The following is a 17,656-nucleotide window of genomic DNA, read 5'->3' on the forward strand; positions in this document are numbered from 1 at the left end:
TGCCTCCTATTTCACTAAGGCAGAAAAGCTCCCAGAATAGAATATCCGCAGACTCCCACCACCAGAGCTATTTGCTTCTTTGGCATTTAATCTGCCTTCCAGCTTATTTAAGGCTCCATGGTCCTGGGTAAGACCATCTTCTCCATTTGTCCACAAGACTACATCACTTCTTGCATCTTCAAAAATATCTGAATTCTTGAATTCAGTTCTCCACATTTCTCTCCTTCCGTTAGTACATTATTGGTTCTTCCCATTTTGTACAAGAATATTTCCATCATTACAAGTATCTTGTTATTCCTCCCATCTTTTGACTCCATTTCTCTTTTGACCACCCCATTTCTTTTTTAATTGATTTATTTTTAATGGAAGGATAATTGCTTTATAATACTGTGTTGGTTTCTGCCATACATGAACATGAATCAGTCATAGGTATGCATATGTCCCCTCACTCTTGAAACTTCCTCCCGGCTCCCAGCCCTTACCATCCTTCTAGGTTGTCAGAGCACCAGGTTTGAGTTCCCTCCATCATAGAGAAAATTTCCTGTGCCTATCTTTGGCTATCTATTTTATATATGGTAATGTATATTTTTTCACACTACTCTTTCAATTTGGCCCACCCTCCCCTTCCCCCACTGTGTCCACAAGCCTTTTCACTAGCCCTGTGTATAGGTTCATCAGTACCATCTTTCCAGATCCATATATATGTGTTTATATGCAATATTTGTTTTTCTCTTTCTGACTTACTTCACTCTGTATCATAGACTCTAGGTTCATCCACCTCACTAGAACTGACTTTTAAGAACTGATCTTTTTAATGGCTGAGTAATAATCCATTGTATATGTATACCACAACTTCTTTATCCATTCATCTGTCACTAGACATCTAGGTTGCTTCCATGTCTTAGCTGTTGTTAATAGTGCTGCAATTAACATTGGGGTACATCTGTCTTTTTCAATTATGGTTTCCTCAGAGTATATGCCCAGTAGTGGGATTGTTGGGTCCTATGGTAGTTTTATTCCTAGTTGGCTTTCCTTTTTTTCAAACTTTAAACCTTTTACTTTGTATTGGGGTCTAGCCGATTAACAGTGTTGTGGTAGTTTTAGATGAACAGCAGAGGGACTCAGCCATACATATACATGTATCCATTCTCCCCCAAACTCCTCTCCCATTCAGGCTGGCATATAACATTGAGTAGAGTTCCATGTGCAATACAATAGGTCTTTGTTGGTTATCCATTTTGAATATAACTGTGTGTACATGACCTTCCCAAACTCCTTAACTATCCCTTTTTCCCCGACAACCATAAGTTTGGTTTCTAAGTCTGTGAGTCTCTTTCTGTTCTGTAAGTAAGTTCATTTGTATCATTTCTTTTTAGATTCCACATATAAGGGATGTCATGCAATATTTCTCTTTCTCTCTCTAACTTGCTTCACTCTCTAGGTCCATCCATGTTACCGCAAATGGCTTTATTTCATTCTTTTTAATGCCTGAGTAATACTCCATTGTATATATGTACCACATCTTCTTTATCCATTCTTCTGTAGATGGTCATTTAGATTGCTTCCATGTCTTGGCTGTTGTAATCAGTGCTGCAGTGAACACTGGGGGCATGCATCCTTTCAGATCATGTTTTATCCATAAATATACCCAGGAGTGAGATTGCAAGGCCATATGGTAGTTCTTTTCCTAGTTTTTTAAGGAATCTCTATACTCTTTTCCATGGTACCTGTATCAATTTACATTCCCACCAATGGGGCAAGGGGGTTCCCTTTTCTCCACACTCTATCCAGCACTTGTCACCTGTAGATTTTTTGATGATGGCCATTCTGACCTGTGTGCGGTGATACCCCATTTCTGTTTTGATTTACATTTCTGAGGAGCCTGGTAGGCTACAGTCCATGGGGTCTCAAAGAGTCAGACCCAACCGAGCAACTTAACTTTCACTTCACTTTCATGCATTGGGAAGGAAATGGCAACCCACTCCTGTATTCTTGCCTGGAGAATCCCAGGGACCAAGGAGCCTGATGGACTGCTGTCTGTGGGGTTGCACAGAGTCGGACACGACTGAAGCAACTTAGCAGCAGCAGCAGCAGCAATGATCAGTGTTGAGCATCTTCTCATGTGTCTATTAGCCATTTGTATGTCTTCTTTGAAGAAATGTCTGTTCAGGTGTTCTGCCCATTTTTTGATTGGGCTATTTGTTTTCCTGATGTTGAGCTGTATGAGCTGCTTATATATTCTGGAGATTAATCCTTTGTGAGTTGTTTCTTTTACAGTTATTCTCTCCCATTCTGAGGGTTGTCTTTTCATCTTGTTTATTGGTTCCTTTGCTGTATAGAAGCTTTTGTGTTGAATTAAGTCTCATTTGTTTATTTTTGTTTTTATTTCCATTAGTCTAGGAAGTGTGACTACTCCGTATCTCTGTTCCCCTTTGTAGGACAGTGCCTCAGAACTGTTATGCGTCCTCACGGTGTCCAGTTCTTACCTTCAGCTCACTTCTTAACATCCTTATCTGCTTTTGTTACCTCTACTCCACCAGAAGAGCTCTCGCCAAGGGGACGGATGAAATCTGTATTGCTAAATCAACGGTCAGTCTGTCGTTCTCACTTTGACCTTATGAAAGAATTTGACGTGGTTGACTGTTCTTCCACTTGGCTTCCAGAACACCGTGTTCTCATCATATCTCAGTCATGGAAAAGAACAATCTAAAAGACCCTGAGGTGCATTTGGAGTGATTGTATGGAATGCAAAAGGAGACTCCTTTTGTAGAAGCCTCACCCTTGTAAATTGGACGCTTTATCTGAGAGGAGACCGCCCTCTGGCTCCTGTGGTGCTCCAGTGGCTAAAAGGGCCTGGGGCTGGAGGGATGGAGGTGGGGAGAAGGGTGAGCTCTTTTGAGTTGAGTCTTCAGGAGCTTGCGATCTCGGCCAGGTTACCTGTAATTCCTCAGCCTCAGTTTTTGTATCAGTAAAGTGTAGATGTAAATACCTGCTACATTGTCTTATTGTTAAAAATAAATGAATTTGTCTTAGAGAAAGCTTTGGGTCCTAATTACAAACCCAAATGCCTGCCAGGATGGACAGAAAGGAAATAAAAATTAGGACAGTCAGCAGATGGCTAGCCCCTAAAGCTGAGTCATATTTAGATTTTGAAAATAAACACACCAGGTCAAATAGACCATACCTGAAGGCCAAGTTTGGCCCACATTTTTCATGGGCTGTGGCTGAGACATGGTGGATATTCCGTTAATATTAGACTCCCTTTCTTTCAGAAACTCAGGTTGATCAGTCAGTCATTCAGTCACCCTACAATGTTTCATGCTCATGACATTCATTCAACACCTGTGTCCTCAGCCCTGTCTGTGCCAGGCACTGTGCAAGGTCAAGTGGTGGCCCCTTCTCTCAGGCTCTATTCCCCTATTAGACAGGTTGACTGACAAATTGGGAAAATAACAGCTGTGAAAGAACTGTGAAAAAGTGTTATGAAGACAAAGGGATGTGATTAACAAGAAAGAAAAAAAGTGGAAGAGGAGCTGGGAATCTCCTATAATAAAAAGAAAGTATATGAGAATGATGGCTAAGTTCTGGAGTCTTGAGTTTCTGGAGCTTAAGTTCTAGAGTCTAATTTCCTACCTCTATGACCTTAGGCAAGTTACTTATTCTTCCTATGTGTCAGTATTCTATAGGCAAGCCTCATTTCATTGAATTTCACTTCATTGCACTTCACAGATATTGTGTTTTTTACCAATTGAAGGTTTGTGGTAACCTTATGTCAAGCTAGTCTGTTGGCACCATTTTTCCAACAGCATTTGCCTGCTTCATGTCTCTGTTATCACATTTTGGTAATTCTCACCATATTTCAACCTTTTTCATGACTATTATATTAATATTTGTTATGTGCTCTGTGATCAGTGACCTTTGATGTTAGTACTATGACTTGCTGAAGTATCAGATGATGGTTACTGTTTTTTAGTAATAGTGTGATAGATTGTAGTACAGGTAAGCATCCTTTTTCTTTTTCTTTTTCATGATGGTCTATCGGTTTATCACAGGATTTTGAATATAGTTCTCTGGGCCATACAGTAGGACCTTATTGTTTATCCATTCTGTATATAATAGTTTGCATCTGCTGATCCCAAACTCCCAATCCATTCCCTGCCTCCTTCTGGCAACCACAAGTCTGTTCTCTAAAACAACACTTCTCTATGCACTGGGAAACCAAAACCTCACATGACTTGCTTAACTGAGCTTGTCGGTAGTTAAACCCATATAATCTCTGAGGTATGCCTGTATGTTACAAAATGAAGATGATAATAGTCCTTATCTCATCAGATTGTTGAGAAGGTTAAGTGAGTTAATGCATTTAAAGCACTCAGGTCATTCACTGGTATAGTTGGTTCTCAGGTAGATCAGCTAGCTATATGATAGGCACAGGGATCTAGATGTGAATTTGGACCTAGGGTTCTAATAAGGTGTCCAGCTTCCCTGACAGTTCCCAGAACTTTCCCTGTTTTAGTGCTTGAAGTCATGTGCCCTGAGAAACCCCTCAGTTCTGGGCAGCACTAGATGGTTGGTCGCCCTCAGTCTGCTTCCAGCCCCTGACTAGCTGTGGGACTGTGAGGCCATCTTACGCCATCTCTGTAAAATGAGGAGTTCAGACTAGACAGGTAGTTCTCAAACTTCATCATGTATGAAAATCTGTTGTTAAAACATGGGATGCTGAGCCCCACCCCCAGAGTTTCTGGTCCAATAGGTGTGAGGTGGAGCCCAACCCATGGTCATAAAGGTCCATTTGTCTTCCAACAGTGTATGATTCTGTGACTGCTTCCTGCGATCTGCTCATGGTCTGTATGAGAAAATGAGGTTCAGCTACAGAAAACCATGTCAGTCAGTCATGTATTCATTCAACACGACTTTCTTGGATACCGGCTATTTGTCAGGTAGTGTTCCAGCTGCTAGAGATCCAGCAGTCCACCAAACCAAAAGCAGGAAACTCAGCTCTATTCCCCGCACTGCCCTGCCTCTCTCCCCAGTGTCATGCACAGGAAAGGCTCCGAGGTGATGAGAACTGGAGAAGAGGGTAAGATAACACACGGAAGCAGTAAGCTCTGCCTTACAGACCTTAGAGGCAAGCATACAGCCACCTGGTTAGGGAGAGGGGTAAGAAAGTCTGTGCTCAAGAGTTACAACCCCTCATTGCCTACTGAACACCCACACCCAGACTTCGTATCTCAATGTCAAGGACTTTTATGGCCAAGACTTTTTTTCTTCTTTTTTTTTAGATTTCTCCATTTGTCTTATGAAAAATAGGGTTCACACTTTAAGCCTTAGCTGATATTTTTGAGAAAGAATAGGACTTCCACAGTGTCATCCTTTCCAATATTTTATTTTGCTGCCCGCTACATGGGAGAAGCTACCTTTTATAAACAAGCAGATATTCTGCATTTCTCTCATACCAAGTTCCAAGTGAGAAGGAAGAGAGCTCGTTTTGTGCCCTGATGAAGAGCCAGAATATTTATTACCCAGTAAGTTTTGTTCAACCTCTTAAGTCAGTCAGCACGTTTCATTCAATCAAGGGCCCTGACAAACATGCCAGGAAGGTCAAGTGATAACACTCATTTTTTAGACACTCCTAATGACAGGTTTATTTGATTAGATTTAATTCCCCACCCTCCCCCCATCTACTCACATGTTATTGCATGTCCTGTTAGCCACATTTGTTGTTTCAGGTATCCACTGCTGCATAACCCATCATCCCAAAACTTAGTGGCTTAAAGGAAGGTCTGTTTTTTTTTTTTTTGGAAGGTCTGTTTTTATTGGTTCCCATTTTGTAGGTGAGGAATTTGGGCCAGGTTCAGTGGGGATGGCATATCTCTGCTCACGTGGTGCTGGCACACACGTGTTAGACCTGGCACAGTGTCACTTCCACCATGTTCTGTTGGTCAAAGGTCAAAGCAAGTCACAGGACCAATCCAGATTCAAAGAGGGAGAGAAAATGTACTCTACATCTTGATGGAAGAAATTATTGGTGGCCATTTTTGTAGGCAATTAACCTATATCCTTGCCTTCTTAGTTAATGCACTTCAAAGAAGAAAAAATAGTGTTTTGTGTGTGTGGGTGTTTGGTGAGGGGGTCTGGTGACAAGACAAAGTCTTTATAGATATCTAAATCCAAGAAGAGTGTCAGAACTCCCTCAGGGAAATGAGGAAATTTAAATGATTACCTAAAGAATGTAGCTCATGGAGAAGAGTAACAGTGAAAAGCATATATGCATATGTCTGGCTATACATTTACGATAAATTTGAAATGTGTCAAAAACCCAAGCATCCTTTTGGAAACAAATATAGCAGACCATAAAATTCTCAAATGCTTCTTATTAGCCTGAATGCATCTCAAAGAAAAAGAAGAATTGAATGGCACGAGAGGATTTGACCAAAATCTCATGGGCAGCAGATGTTTTGAATGCTCTTCCGTTAAGGGGTAATAATGCCAACCACATGCCTGCCTATATTTTGGGAGTTATTTTATTGAGGGCTTGTGAAAATATGGAAAATGTAAACATATACACATAAGCATATGAAAATGCATTAAGTATGGTCTGTCCTCATAGCAGTGATGGGAGAGACAGAGGAGGTTCATGTGTGGGATGTGTAAGGTGACCTGGTACTTCTTAAACTTTGCATGTGCAGACAAGTCATTTGGGGACCTTGTTTCAAAGTAGATCCTGATCCACTGGGTCTGGGTGGGAGCTGAAGTTGGAGTTTCTGACACGCTCAGGTGCATTTATGCTGCTGGTGCGCGGAACAGAAGAGCAAGCTTGTATTAGATGGTGGGTGGAAGGGGCTGCTATATGCTTCCCTGTTCAGGGGGCAGCGAGGGTCAGGTAGCAAATGTTGCCTCTGTGCCTACCACGTGCCTGACACTGGGCTGAGACTCGGGCTCTGAACTTAATGAGCTGCCAGTCTAGAAGGAAAGATAAACACAAAAAACAACTGCAGTAGAGACTGCTGAGGGAATGGTGGGTTAACTGTGATTCTGATGAGTTATCTGTCAATTAGCAGAGGCTTTGATTCCTGAACCGCTAACAAGGATGTGGCTTGGGTTAGTTGATTGACTAGAGTCTTGGAGTCTTCACCTATAAAATGATCTTTCCAATGCCTACCTCACAGAATTCTTAGGTGACTTCAGTGAAATTAAGCCATAACACCACATAATGCATAGTGCATGGTAACTGGTCAGTAATGATTAACTTTTATTATTATACAAATCCTGCCATGTATGGTGGGGGGAAAGACCAATATATTTATCTGTAAAATATTTTGCTTATTAATCAGAGAGGAAATTCAGGAAAGTGATTGACCACTGTGGAAGAGGAAAGAAATTTCATCCATTCTCACAGGATCCTTGAAAAACAAGCAACATGAGCATCTCTTAAGACATTTTCTGAATATAAAGCATGTGTGACGATAGTTGAAATGGAACTTGGATTTAAGGTTCTATTTTTTCTTGACTCTGTGGGACCTTGACATGTCGTTTAACCTCAGCTTTCTCATCTATAAAGTGGAAACAATAACAATTGTCATATTTGAAGTTTATGAGGCTCAAATGTCATAATGAATCTTTGGTGTCCTCACAGCCGGTTTGAATCTTGGCCTTGTCACTTATTAGCTTGTGTGACCTTGACCATTTTTCTCAACTTCTACCTCACTAAAAAAGTACCTAAAGTACTCTGCCAAGGGATAGACACAGAATAAGTGCTCTGTAAATGACAGCTGTTGTTATGATGTGACCTTCCTTTGAAAAATATAAGGTATATGACTTCATGCAGATTATTATTATAACATGATAAATGTGCTGTTCTTTATATACATTGAGGTGTTGCTTTCGAGTTTCTGGCAGTAAAGCATAAACTTTGATTTCCCGCCCCCCTTCTCTGTCATGTGTGGTTGCAAGTAATAATTGGAAAGGTAGCAGATTGGTGGTGAGAGTTACAGCCTCTGTGATGTTGTAATTAGCCATCTTTTCATCATTGGAGCAGACAGGCTGCGTCTTACACTGATCCTCACACCAGAATCCCAAAATTTTGAAATGCTCCTAGCTTTCATAAAGCTTTTCCTTAGTCTTCTAGTGAACCAATTAAAATGGCAGATCCATGAGGCAAGGACAAACATACAGGGTTTAGTTTGTGTTAGAAGGTGGACTCTAGTGGTCTGGGGCCTCTGATAGGTGATGCTTTGCAGAAGCAGGAGTGGACAGATGAACTTCAGGCAACGGCCTTTCTTGCTATGGAAATGCAGTGACTGCAGCCTGGCACCCTTTGGGGCATTAACGAATATTTCAGTAGCCAGAGAATGTACAATAAAGTATACATCTCCGCACTTCCACCAAGGGAAAAATTGGGATGGGACAACAGAGAAATCTCCAAATTGTCTCTTCTTATATTCCATCCCTTGACTTCCTGTCACCTTCTCTACCTATCTGTCTCATTGACACAGTTACTGAGAGGAAGGAGTTAATGAGTACACAGCTTTATTTTCCTTGGAAGAGAGATACAAAACAGGCTCAAAGCAGGGCTGTCATCACCCTGCAAATCTTCAGGGGTTTTATAGGTAATTATTAACCCTTTGTGGCCTGCCTGGGGGAAAAAAACCCTCTGTGTTACTACTAAGCAACTACTAAGATATTCCATCTATGGTATGTACCTACACATACCATACCTGCTCAATTTTTTTTTCAGACTTAAAATTCAGTAATACTTTAAAAATAAATCTATGTATATAGGCCCAAATGATTGACAAAGTCCCCCAGGTCCTGTACCAGAACGGATCCTTCCCTAACTCTCTTAGCACTGGGTCAGAAGTACCATTCTTTTTGTTTTCCATTTGAGAAAAGTGAGGCTTAAAGGAAATGACTGGGCAAAGGTTTCATGGGTAACAGGTCTTGGCTAGAATCCAGGTCTTCTGAATACAGCCCTGGTGCTCTTTGAATGTACTGAACATAGTGTAAAATCTCTTCTCACAGTCAGAAAGCACGTCTGAATCTCAGCATTCTTTAAAACCACCAATTATCACCACCTAGAACTGTCATAAACTGCCCCAGTTCAGTCTCCTGGAATTTGTGTTTTCTTTAAAAAAAAAAAAAAAAAAATCCATGCGCTCAATCTGTTTTCTTGTTATTTTGTCATTTGCTTTTCTCCTGCTTGGTGATTTCAGGTTATTTAGATTTGGGGTTTGTCTCTTTCAGTGGGTTTAGGGTGATTAACTGCTGTATTTAAGAAAATCCTGCAGATATTTGGGATGGGAGGGGGGATTTGAGTCCATGCTGGTCCTAGGGGTTGGTCTCTGGTGGATTAAAACAAAGTGAAAAGCCTAAAAATCCCTGAATGACCCCCTTCAAGGAGTAACTTTAAAACTGAGGAGATGGCAGTGGAGGAAAATGAGGACCCACAGTGCCCAAATCAGCTGTTGCTCTGTGCTTAGTGGACCACTATTTGCTCTTTTGTAAGCGGTGACAGAGACTCCCTTAGAAAGCTGCCCTTGTTCTTCTTCAGGTCTTTGTGATTTTAAGTTGTGGCTACAGATGAATTCTCCCCTGAGCTCTCCAAGCCCACACTCTCCTTTCAGTCACAAGCAGGTTGCTAGTATATGGGCAAACTTCCATACATGGTATGGGGAGCAGACATGACTTCATGCTCTGCTGTAGACAAGGGGAACTGCCAAGGCTCAGGCGCCCGGTGCCTGCAAGTGTTCCTGGGTTTTGGAATCCTTCTCTCTGGCTGCGTGGTAACCAGACCACAGGGGCTGCTTTAGACTTGTGAGCACATCCCTAGCTTGCCAGTTCTCAGGTCCAACCTCCCTACCCTCCAAGAAAGTATCTCACAGGTGCACCCACAAGCATTTGGAAAAACATTTGACAATAAATGTCCACTTTATAATACCAATTGTGGAACAAACATGAAAGGTAATTTTAGGTCAGCCTCTCAAGGGATTCAATGAGTTCAGTTTGTTTCTGCTGCATGTGTTGTTTCATTTGAGGTGGGGCAAGGCAGGTCTGATAGCTTTGTTTAAGGAAGTACTCCATGGGTATTCTGCATTAAATTACTATTTTGTGTTCTTTGGTCATGAAAAGTTTCAGAAACCTTGACATAGAGGACTACACCAATTTTGGGTCCTTTAAATTCCATCTTTCTGCTTAGTAATATTATTTTACTGAAAGGCATTGTAACAAAGAGGTATATTTCTTCTTGTCCAGAGGGATGGTGTATGTTTAGTATGGGTCACAAATTAAACATAAAAGCTGGTTAAGCTCTTGGTAGAATAGATCAGGTACAGCCTTTTTCTGATAGTGTTCCTTGGGAATCATATTTGGATTTACACACATATTTGTGCTTTGCTTTGGGCATTACTATTGAGATCTTGCAGAGAGAGGGGGAAGGAGAAAGAGAGAAAGAGGGAGGAGGGAATGGAGGAAGGAAGGAAAACATGAGGCACCAGTAGTTGATAGCATAGTGAATCAGTAGAAGTTGGAGGAGGATAAAGAGGAAGGAGGGGACAAATAGAAAGGAAACCAACAACCACGTGACTACCAAGCCCAAACCTAGTTTTGGTTAAAGAAAAGAAGTTTTCTTGACTGAGGAAAATTTTAACATCTCAATTAAAGCAACCCCTTAGAATGTATCAAAAATGAAGCAATGCTTAAATTTTTTTTTTCTTTCTGAGGAACATCTTCCTTTCTTTTTGGTAACACCGAAGTCAGATTTCAATAGCTGGAGCAAATGTTTTTCAACAGACATGACTCACTTAATTTTTCTGACAATGTGTGCAGTTATGTTAGAAACTTGCATACTCTTGGGAAGGGACATGAGACACCAGCAAACCAAAACGTCGATAGGAGCAGCTATATCTTGATGTGTTAATCTTGTAACTTTTTCACTGTGTGTGTGTGTGTGTGTGTGTGTGTGTGTGTGTGTGTGTGCGCGCGCGCCGCCCCCCCAGCGGTGTGCCTGCCTTACTCTGCGCTGCCGTTAACACTTGGCTACTACGCTCGGACCAGTAGGAGCCACAGTTAGCAACTTTGTAAGAATTATTATTTCTCTTTTTATTCTGTCTCTTAGGAGTTCTTGATGTATAGCTTCTTGAAAACTGGCTTTAAAAGGCTGTGATTTAAACAAACAAAGCAACCCCTTTATATCAAAGGCTGGAGTGTTTCCAGGATAACCCTTCAGTTCACCAGGGCAGAAGTGGGGATGGAGGTGGGACTGCGAACACCTTTCAGATTCGGTTTCTGCACGCATTACACTTTCATTTTGGTAATCAAGGACATATTGCTAGATTTAAGGGGTCAGGAACAAGCCAGGAGTCAAAAAGAGCTCCTGGTTGTGAGAGAGGAAGGCGGTCACCCCTAATAAAATAACTAAAGCTGCCCCCAGCAGTAGATTAGTGAAGTTTTAAATCTGCATACATCTGGGAATGGGTGTAAACTTTAAGTCGCCGGCCCTGTTTGCAGACTGGGAAGGAGGGAAGAAACTTTGAGACCAGAACGCTCCAAAGCGGGAGCATTGCCTTCTTTACCGAAGTTTTCTCCTCCTGTACACCCAGAGGGCACACTTTTATTGCACCTCTCCCCACTGCGCATCCCCCTCCTCCATCAGTCAGTAAGTCCCCTTTAAGAGCCAGAGGCCGACTCTCCCTTTCTCCTCCCAGTCCCCCGCCCTTCACACCTTGGGTGGGAAAAGAGACTGGGGTGGGGTGGCCGGAGAGGCGGGAGGGGCGGGATCATCGTGAACGCTCCAATGAGCGCCCAAACTGGCCGCCGTGGACCCCGGCAGCCAATGAACAGCAGGCGGGGGCGGGGCGGGCCGCTGTTGCAAAGCATCCAACGTGGGCCGGCAGGAGGCCGCGGGCGGCTGAGCCCAGGGGGTGTGTGAGGGCGAGCGGCCGGGGGCGGGGCTTCGGGACCGGCCCGGGCTGGGCCGCTGGGAAGCGAGCGGCGAGAGGCTGATTGTTCGGCCGCGAGGTCTGCGGGGTTCTAGCTGAACGGAGGAGCGTGCGGAGCCCGGAACTGCGCGGGCGCGCTCTGCCTGAGGCGCTGGGACAGCTAGGCGCACCGGGCCCTTGGAGCACTGCGGGGGTGGCCGCGTCGTCCAGCCGGGAGTCTGCAGCTGGACGCTTGGAGCCGCGAGGAATATGCCTACGGGCGCAGGGCTTCTGCTTTGATTCCGAGCTCCTTGCTCGCAGCGGCGGCGGCACTTGGTGTGCGCGGGGACTCCGAAGCGTGGCGGGGGAACGAGGAGAGTCAGCCGAGCACCGTTTGCTGGGCTCCGTGGGGTTCGCAGCGAGCACGGACGGGTCGGCCCGGATGGGCGCGGGGTTCGCGGCCCCCTCCGGGCTCTGCCGAGTAGCCCAGGCACTGGGGGCCCCCTGAGCGTCAGAGTCGCTACCGCAAAGAGAACTTGTGCTGGCAGCCATGCCCCGGCACTGAGCCTAGTGCGGAGCGGAGCTCCCGCAGGCCTGCCCGTGCCGGCGGTCGCCCCGGACTTCGCAGCCCCAGCACAGGGAGTTCGCTGCGCGCTCCAGACAAGATGGCGCGGCCGGTCCGCGGAACGCTCGGGGCCCCGCGCCTCTCGCCTTGTCTTCTCTTCTGGCTGCTGCTGCTGCTTCAGCTGGAGACCGCATCGGCCACAGCGGGCTCGCGGGCGCCCTGCGCCGCCCCCTGCACTTGCGCTGGGGACTCTCTGGACTGCGGCGGGCGCGGGTTGGTGGCGCTGCCTGGGGACCTGCCCGCCTGGACGCGGAGTCTGTAAGTGCCGCCCTTTACGCCCTCCTCACGCCCCGGGGCGCTGTCACTTGCGGCTGGGGCGGCTGGGGTGCTTCTCCGAAAAGGGGCTACGCTTTGAGTTTCGTGCGTGTCAAGTTTGAATGAGCTGCAAAACTGTTAGTGTGGGATTGTGTTGGTGACATGGTCCTTGGGGATCTGGAGGAGACTGTGCGTGCGAAGAAGTCTGGATGGGAAAAGTGTGAGTCTCGTGAGTGTGTGGCGGTGCACGAGCGTGGGTCTTTGGGGTCTTCAGGCGGGAAGTGTACCTCGTGGAGGGAAGGGTGAGATCGAACGTGGGTCTTTGGGGTCTGAAGGTGAGCGAATGTGGGTCTTGAGGTTCTGGAGAAGAAAAAGTGTCGTGGGGGTCTGGAGGTGAGTGAGCGTGGCTCGTGAAAGCCGCCTGGGAGTTGGTGAGTGGGTGGGAATGTGAAGGTAAAGAGTTTGAGTGAAGAGTCAGGAGGTGAGGGTGTATGTGTGGGTGGAGAGCGGGAAACATCTGGAGGGGAGAGTGTGAGGAAGTCTGTCTGGGGGTCCGCGAGTGTTTCTTTTTCTCTCTCCTGTAATCCATCTCTCTTGTCTGAGCTGCTTGGCCTTCCAGTGGGTAATGAATGAAGGTGACTTTTGGCTCCAGTCTTCCATTTACATCATTTATTAGTGAGAGTGTGTGTAGCTGCCTCCTCATCCACCAGACTGGTGGCCTGACTTGGCTCTGGCCCCCCACAGAATTCTGGAGGACTCCCCGAGTTGAGTTAGGGGACTCTGAGAGTTCCTGGAGATCTGTGACTGCTGGAAGTTGGTCCTTTCCCCCCTGGTTTGTATCTTAGGGAACTGTGTTCAGAGCCTTCCTGGCTGCTCCCTAGGGGGCTCCTAGGGCTTGCCAATCCAGTGCACCTTGGGGCCCACCCTGTAGCATTTCTCCTCTGTAAATGGTGCAGATAAGTCTTGGAGTAGTGCTACTTCCGGAGAGGGTGCGAGACTCAGGTTTCAGCAGTGTGTGTTAACCGGCAGGAGTCTCATCTCTGTGCTGTCAGGATTTTGACCTATTGGGACTTGGTGGGTCACTTCTCAGCAAAACACAAATACGGAGTTGTGTAAACATAGCAGAATCTCGTAACCTTTTAAAATTTCTAACAAATCTGCTTCATGAGTCAAAATCCTGTCCAGTTATCAGTAATTAACATCTCTGCAGAACTGTTAGTACCTTCCAAAAGAGGCCTAGCTTGAATAGTCTGCTTTTTAGTTGAATAATTGGACATCTTTCCTAGAACATGCAAGAGTCACAGTAGTAACCTCAGGCATGACATTCACTCTTCAAAAAGAGAAACAAAACTGGTGACACCAGTTTTAACCAACACCTGTGGCTTGATGTAAGAACTTGTGGTCTGAGACTCAGACTGCCATAAGGGGAAAGAAGTTAATTCCTTTCAAATGTGAAGATCCTGTGTCTCTGAGAGTGGGGCATAGATCTCTTAACGTTCCACACTGCTTAGCGCTCCATCCTGTGCAGTTGTGAAGCGCGACCCTTATGCACAGGATTTCTCTTCAGTGTTCTGCTGCTGCTTTGGAATTCCTGACTTAGGGAAAACCGGTGGTCAGGTGGTGGGGTTTTAACACAGGTGGTGGTCATGCAAATTAATGGAGGTAGACCCCAGAGTTGCCATTAGGTAGTATGGTATATAGCTGGGGCAGTCTGGGGTATTGTAGGTTTTCCTTTGCATACTCTTAAGTAGTTTCTTTTTTTTTAAATTGTTTTAAGTCATGGGATCAGTAGCTGCTTAAGTGTTCACCTGCAGGAATAGTGACTCCCAATGTCACGTGTCGGTGGCATCATGGGCAAGGCACTGAGTTCAGAAGTGGTGGCTTCCTGGCAAGGACAGGATGGCCTCTTTTTTTCACTTCCTATGGCCACAAGATCCTCTTTGCCTTGCCCTTTAATTTTTGGAGCAAAACTACTGGTTGTTTGGGGGGGCTTTTGTCTCCTAAAGAGTGACATTTCACAAGTCATAAATACCTTTAAAATTGCAGTCTTTTCTCTTTTCCCAACACATTTGCTGATCAGTGAATACAAAACTGGCTATTTCGAATTTCAGGAGACTTGATTATACTGATTATGGTGTTAACTGATTAGATTTTAAGTGAGTAGTATGGCCTCTGGTTAGTATGTGGCAATATGGTATTCAGTACGGAAATGTGTGTCCTTTGAAAAAATGTTTGTGAAGTTTGTTTGTTTTTCTTCTGATTAAAGAACAATTTGGTAAATATTTTCCCCCTCCTCCCCCAGGCTTCACATTTCTCGATTTAGGTCATTAGTCTAATTCTGAATTTTCCATCAGGATATTTGTGTTTTATATTCCTGGCTATGATTCAGTCAGACTTGAGGGGAGAAAGTCTCTGTCTATATATATGATAAAATACATTATAGCTTCACCAACTTTACACCCTCTGAGTCCACTGTGTCTAGAAAGTGCGTTGAGCTAGTTTATAACCCCATGAACTAGATTTACTGCGGCTAGTTCAATTTCAGGCTGTGGGTTTGAGATAGAAGGGGACCTGTGGCTTTACGGAACTTTTTTTTTTTTTTTTTTTGCTTTTGTAAACAGTGCATCTAATTTTGGAGTTGCTGTTAAGCCCCACACAAGGAAAGTAAAACTCCTTAGTAGTGGATGTAAATGCAGTTGGAATAACAGAACTGGAATGGTGCTGGGAGAAGGGAAAATATGTTCATTCCTGGGGCCTGAGGATAACTTATTCAACACAATAACTTATAGGTGTAGTAGTCGAGCCATAACTGAGTCTGCCATCCCATTACGTAGGTGAGAACGGCCTAGTCCAACCAGCACATTCATAAATAGCTCCCAGCTCTGCCAAGCTCTCTTCAAACTTCCCAGAACCTTAGAAGACGTTGCACTTCTTAGAACTCAGATGTTTTCTTTCTTTGAAATTGCTTTGGGGAGTATGGCTTCAGAAGCTGTTTAAGATGCTTTAAACACAATTTACCTTCGACTCTTGTTTGTGGCATTAAGTTGAGCAGGGCCTTGCTTGTTCACAGGGTCTGGCAACTCAATGATGAGCTAATGGTTCTGTGATAGGAAGGCAGGTAGGCCCTGGAGGAGGAACCACTGATTCTCAGCTTGGAGGGAAGATGATTTGGCGTTGGAAAGCAAGGACGTTCCCTAAAGGTCACCGAGTATGGTCATTCTGAGTCACATTAAGACAAATGTATTGATTTGGTTCTCTTTGTGTTTTGTCTCCCTACCTGTTTGCATTACCAAACCCAGGGGACTCAGTCGAACTTCTTTGTCAGTGTGGGCACCTGCGGGGCACTTAGGATTATATTAGAAAACAAAACGCAAGCCCCATGGTGGTTCCCACTGTTGTTGGGAAGCAAAGAGGGCCTTTGTCTTTCAAATTTTACAGCTGTGTTGGAAGACCCAGGTGTGCAGGGTGTTGTGAATTAAGGGTTTGGAAAATAGTTTCCATCCTGTTTATGCAAATTAGATCTAAAGTGCATAAGACCAAATTGTTCCAGAACCAAAGCTAAGATGCACACGCGCGCACATGTGTGTGTATGTGTGTGTCTGTTTTAAGAGGTAGATAATAGTCTGGATTGCCCCGAGTTCTTCCTCTCTGCCCATTTTCCTCTTTCTGTCTCTATCACTTAAGAAGAATTCAGCATACCATGAACATCTAATTCTCCAATTCGTGGGTATGGACCGAGGTTTGTTCTGAAGAGGGAGCTTGTCCAACACAGGGTAATGGCAGAGAGAAAATCTGAGAAGTGCAAGTGCTTTTAAAGTTTGGGGGAGCTTTAGCCTGAGCTCAGAGTCCTTTTCTTTTCAAGTGTCAGAAGCCTGGCTTCACCTCCCCTACATGATGGAGCACCTATGTGATACGTTGTTGTTGTTTAGCCACGAAGTAGTGTCCAACTCATTTGTGATCCCCGTGAACTGTAGCCCACCAGGCTCCTTTGTCCATGGAATTTTCCCAGCAAGAATACTGGTGTGGGTTGCCATGTCTTTCTCCAGGGAATCTTTCCAACCCAGAGATCGAACTCGTATCTCCTGCTTGGCAGGCAGATTCTTTGCCAATGAACCACCTGGGAAGCCTACATCCCTTATGTTATTTGATACATTTTTTTGAATAAGGGCAAGTCAAGGAAATGAAATTGAGTGCCTTTTTATGCACAGGATTTAAGTCCCTTTAATATGAAATTATAGTCATAAATCTAAGTTTTGAAGCTGAAATTAGGGAGTGCCCAGAGACCCCAAAGTCCAAGGTGTCTCTTGTCTAGAGTGTATGTCAGGGCTGTTCCTGCCCCCTTTTACAAGGGACAGTTTTAGAAGCGTGCTCATCTCTTTTCATATTTACATCAGGTCACCAGATTTCCCAACCTTTGGACTTTTGAATGTATTGTGGGCAGTACTTCTTCATCTCCAGAAGGATGAGGATTCTGTGCGGAGTAATCAGATCTGGGTCCCAGTGGATGTCCAGCTCCACGGGACTTGTAGCCCTGCCCAGGGGCTGTAAGTCTCTCTCCCTTCCGATTAATGCCTTGGCCTGAATTCCCCACGCAGCCTTCCCTGAGCACGTTGGTATGACCTCTGGCTGACCTTACTCTCCCTCAGACACCATGCTCACAATGAAAGGGCCTCTCCCCCATTCTGCAGAGGTGTCTCCCTGGTGCAAAGCCTTTTCAGCATCTTCTCTTTCAGTGTGGACAGGAATGCAAGAGAGCCGCTAGGGTTTTGTGCGACTTAACAATACCCCTGGCCTAGCTCTCTGCACCTGCTGCAGCCCCAAAGGTCTGTTATCTGGGGAAGGAGGTGGTTTAAAATAGCCA

The 17,656-nt window shown here is 44.7% G+C and overlaps 1 protein-coding gene across 5 annotated transcripts in view; it reads left to right on the forward strand.

The window, feature by feature from the left end:
* The first annotated feature begins 11,905 nt into the window (after nt 1-11,905).
* LRIG1 (leucine rich repeats and immunoglobulin like domains 1) overlaps nt 11,906-17,656 on the forward strand; it is a 112,072-nt gene continuing 106,321 nt past the window's right edge. For 3 of the 5 annotated variants that reach the window (XM_070455707.1, XM_070455708.1, XM_070455709.1), the window contains exon 1: nt 11,906-12,798. In XM_070455707.1, coding sequence (XP_070311808.1) covers nt 12,581-12,798 — 218 coding nt within the window. In that variant the 5' untranslated portion in view covers nt 11,906-12,580. Of the gene's footprint in view, nt 12,799-12,989; nt 13,016-17,656 lie in introns of those variants that run through there. The other 2 variants (XM_020896551.2, XM_020896554.2) reach the window with 2 other exon arrangements.

The sequence above is a fragment of the Odocoileus virginianus genome, chromosome 26 (assembly GCF_023699985.2).
Source record: "Odocoileus virginianus isolate 20LAN1187 ecotype Illinois chromosome 26, Ovbor_1.2, whole genome shotgun sequence".
Lineage (NCBI taxonomy): Eukaryota > Metazoa > Chordata > Mammalia > Artiodactyla > Cervidae > Odocoileus > Odocoileus virginianus.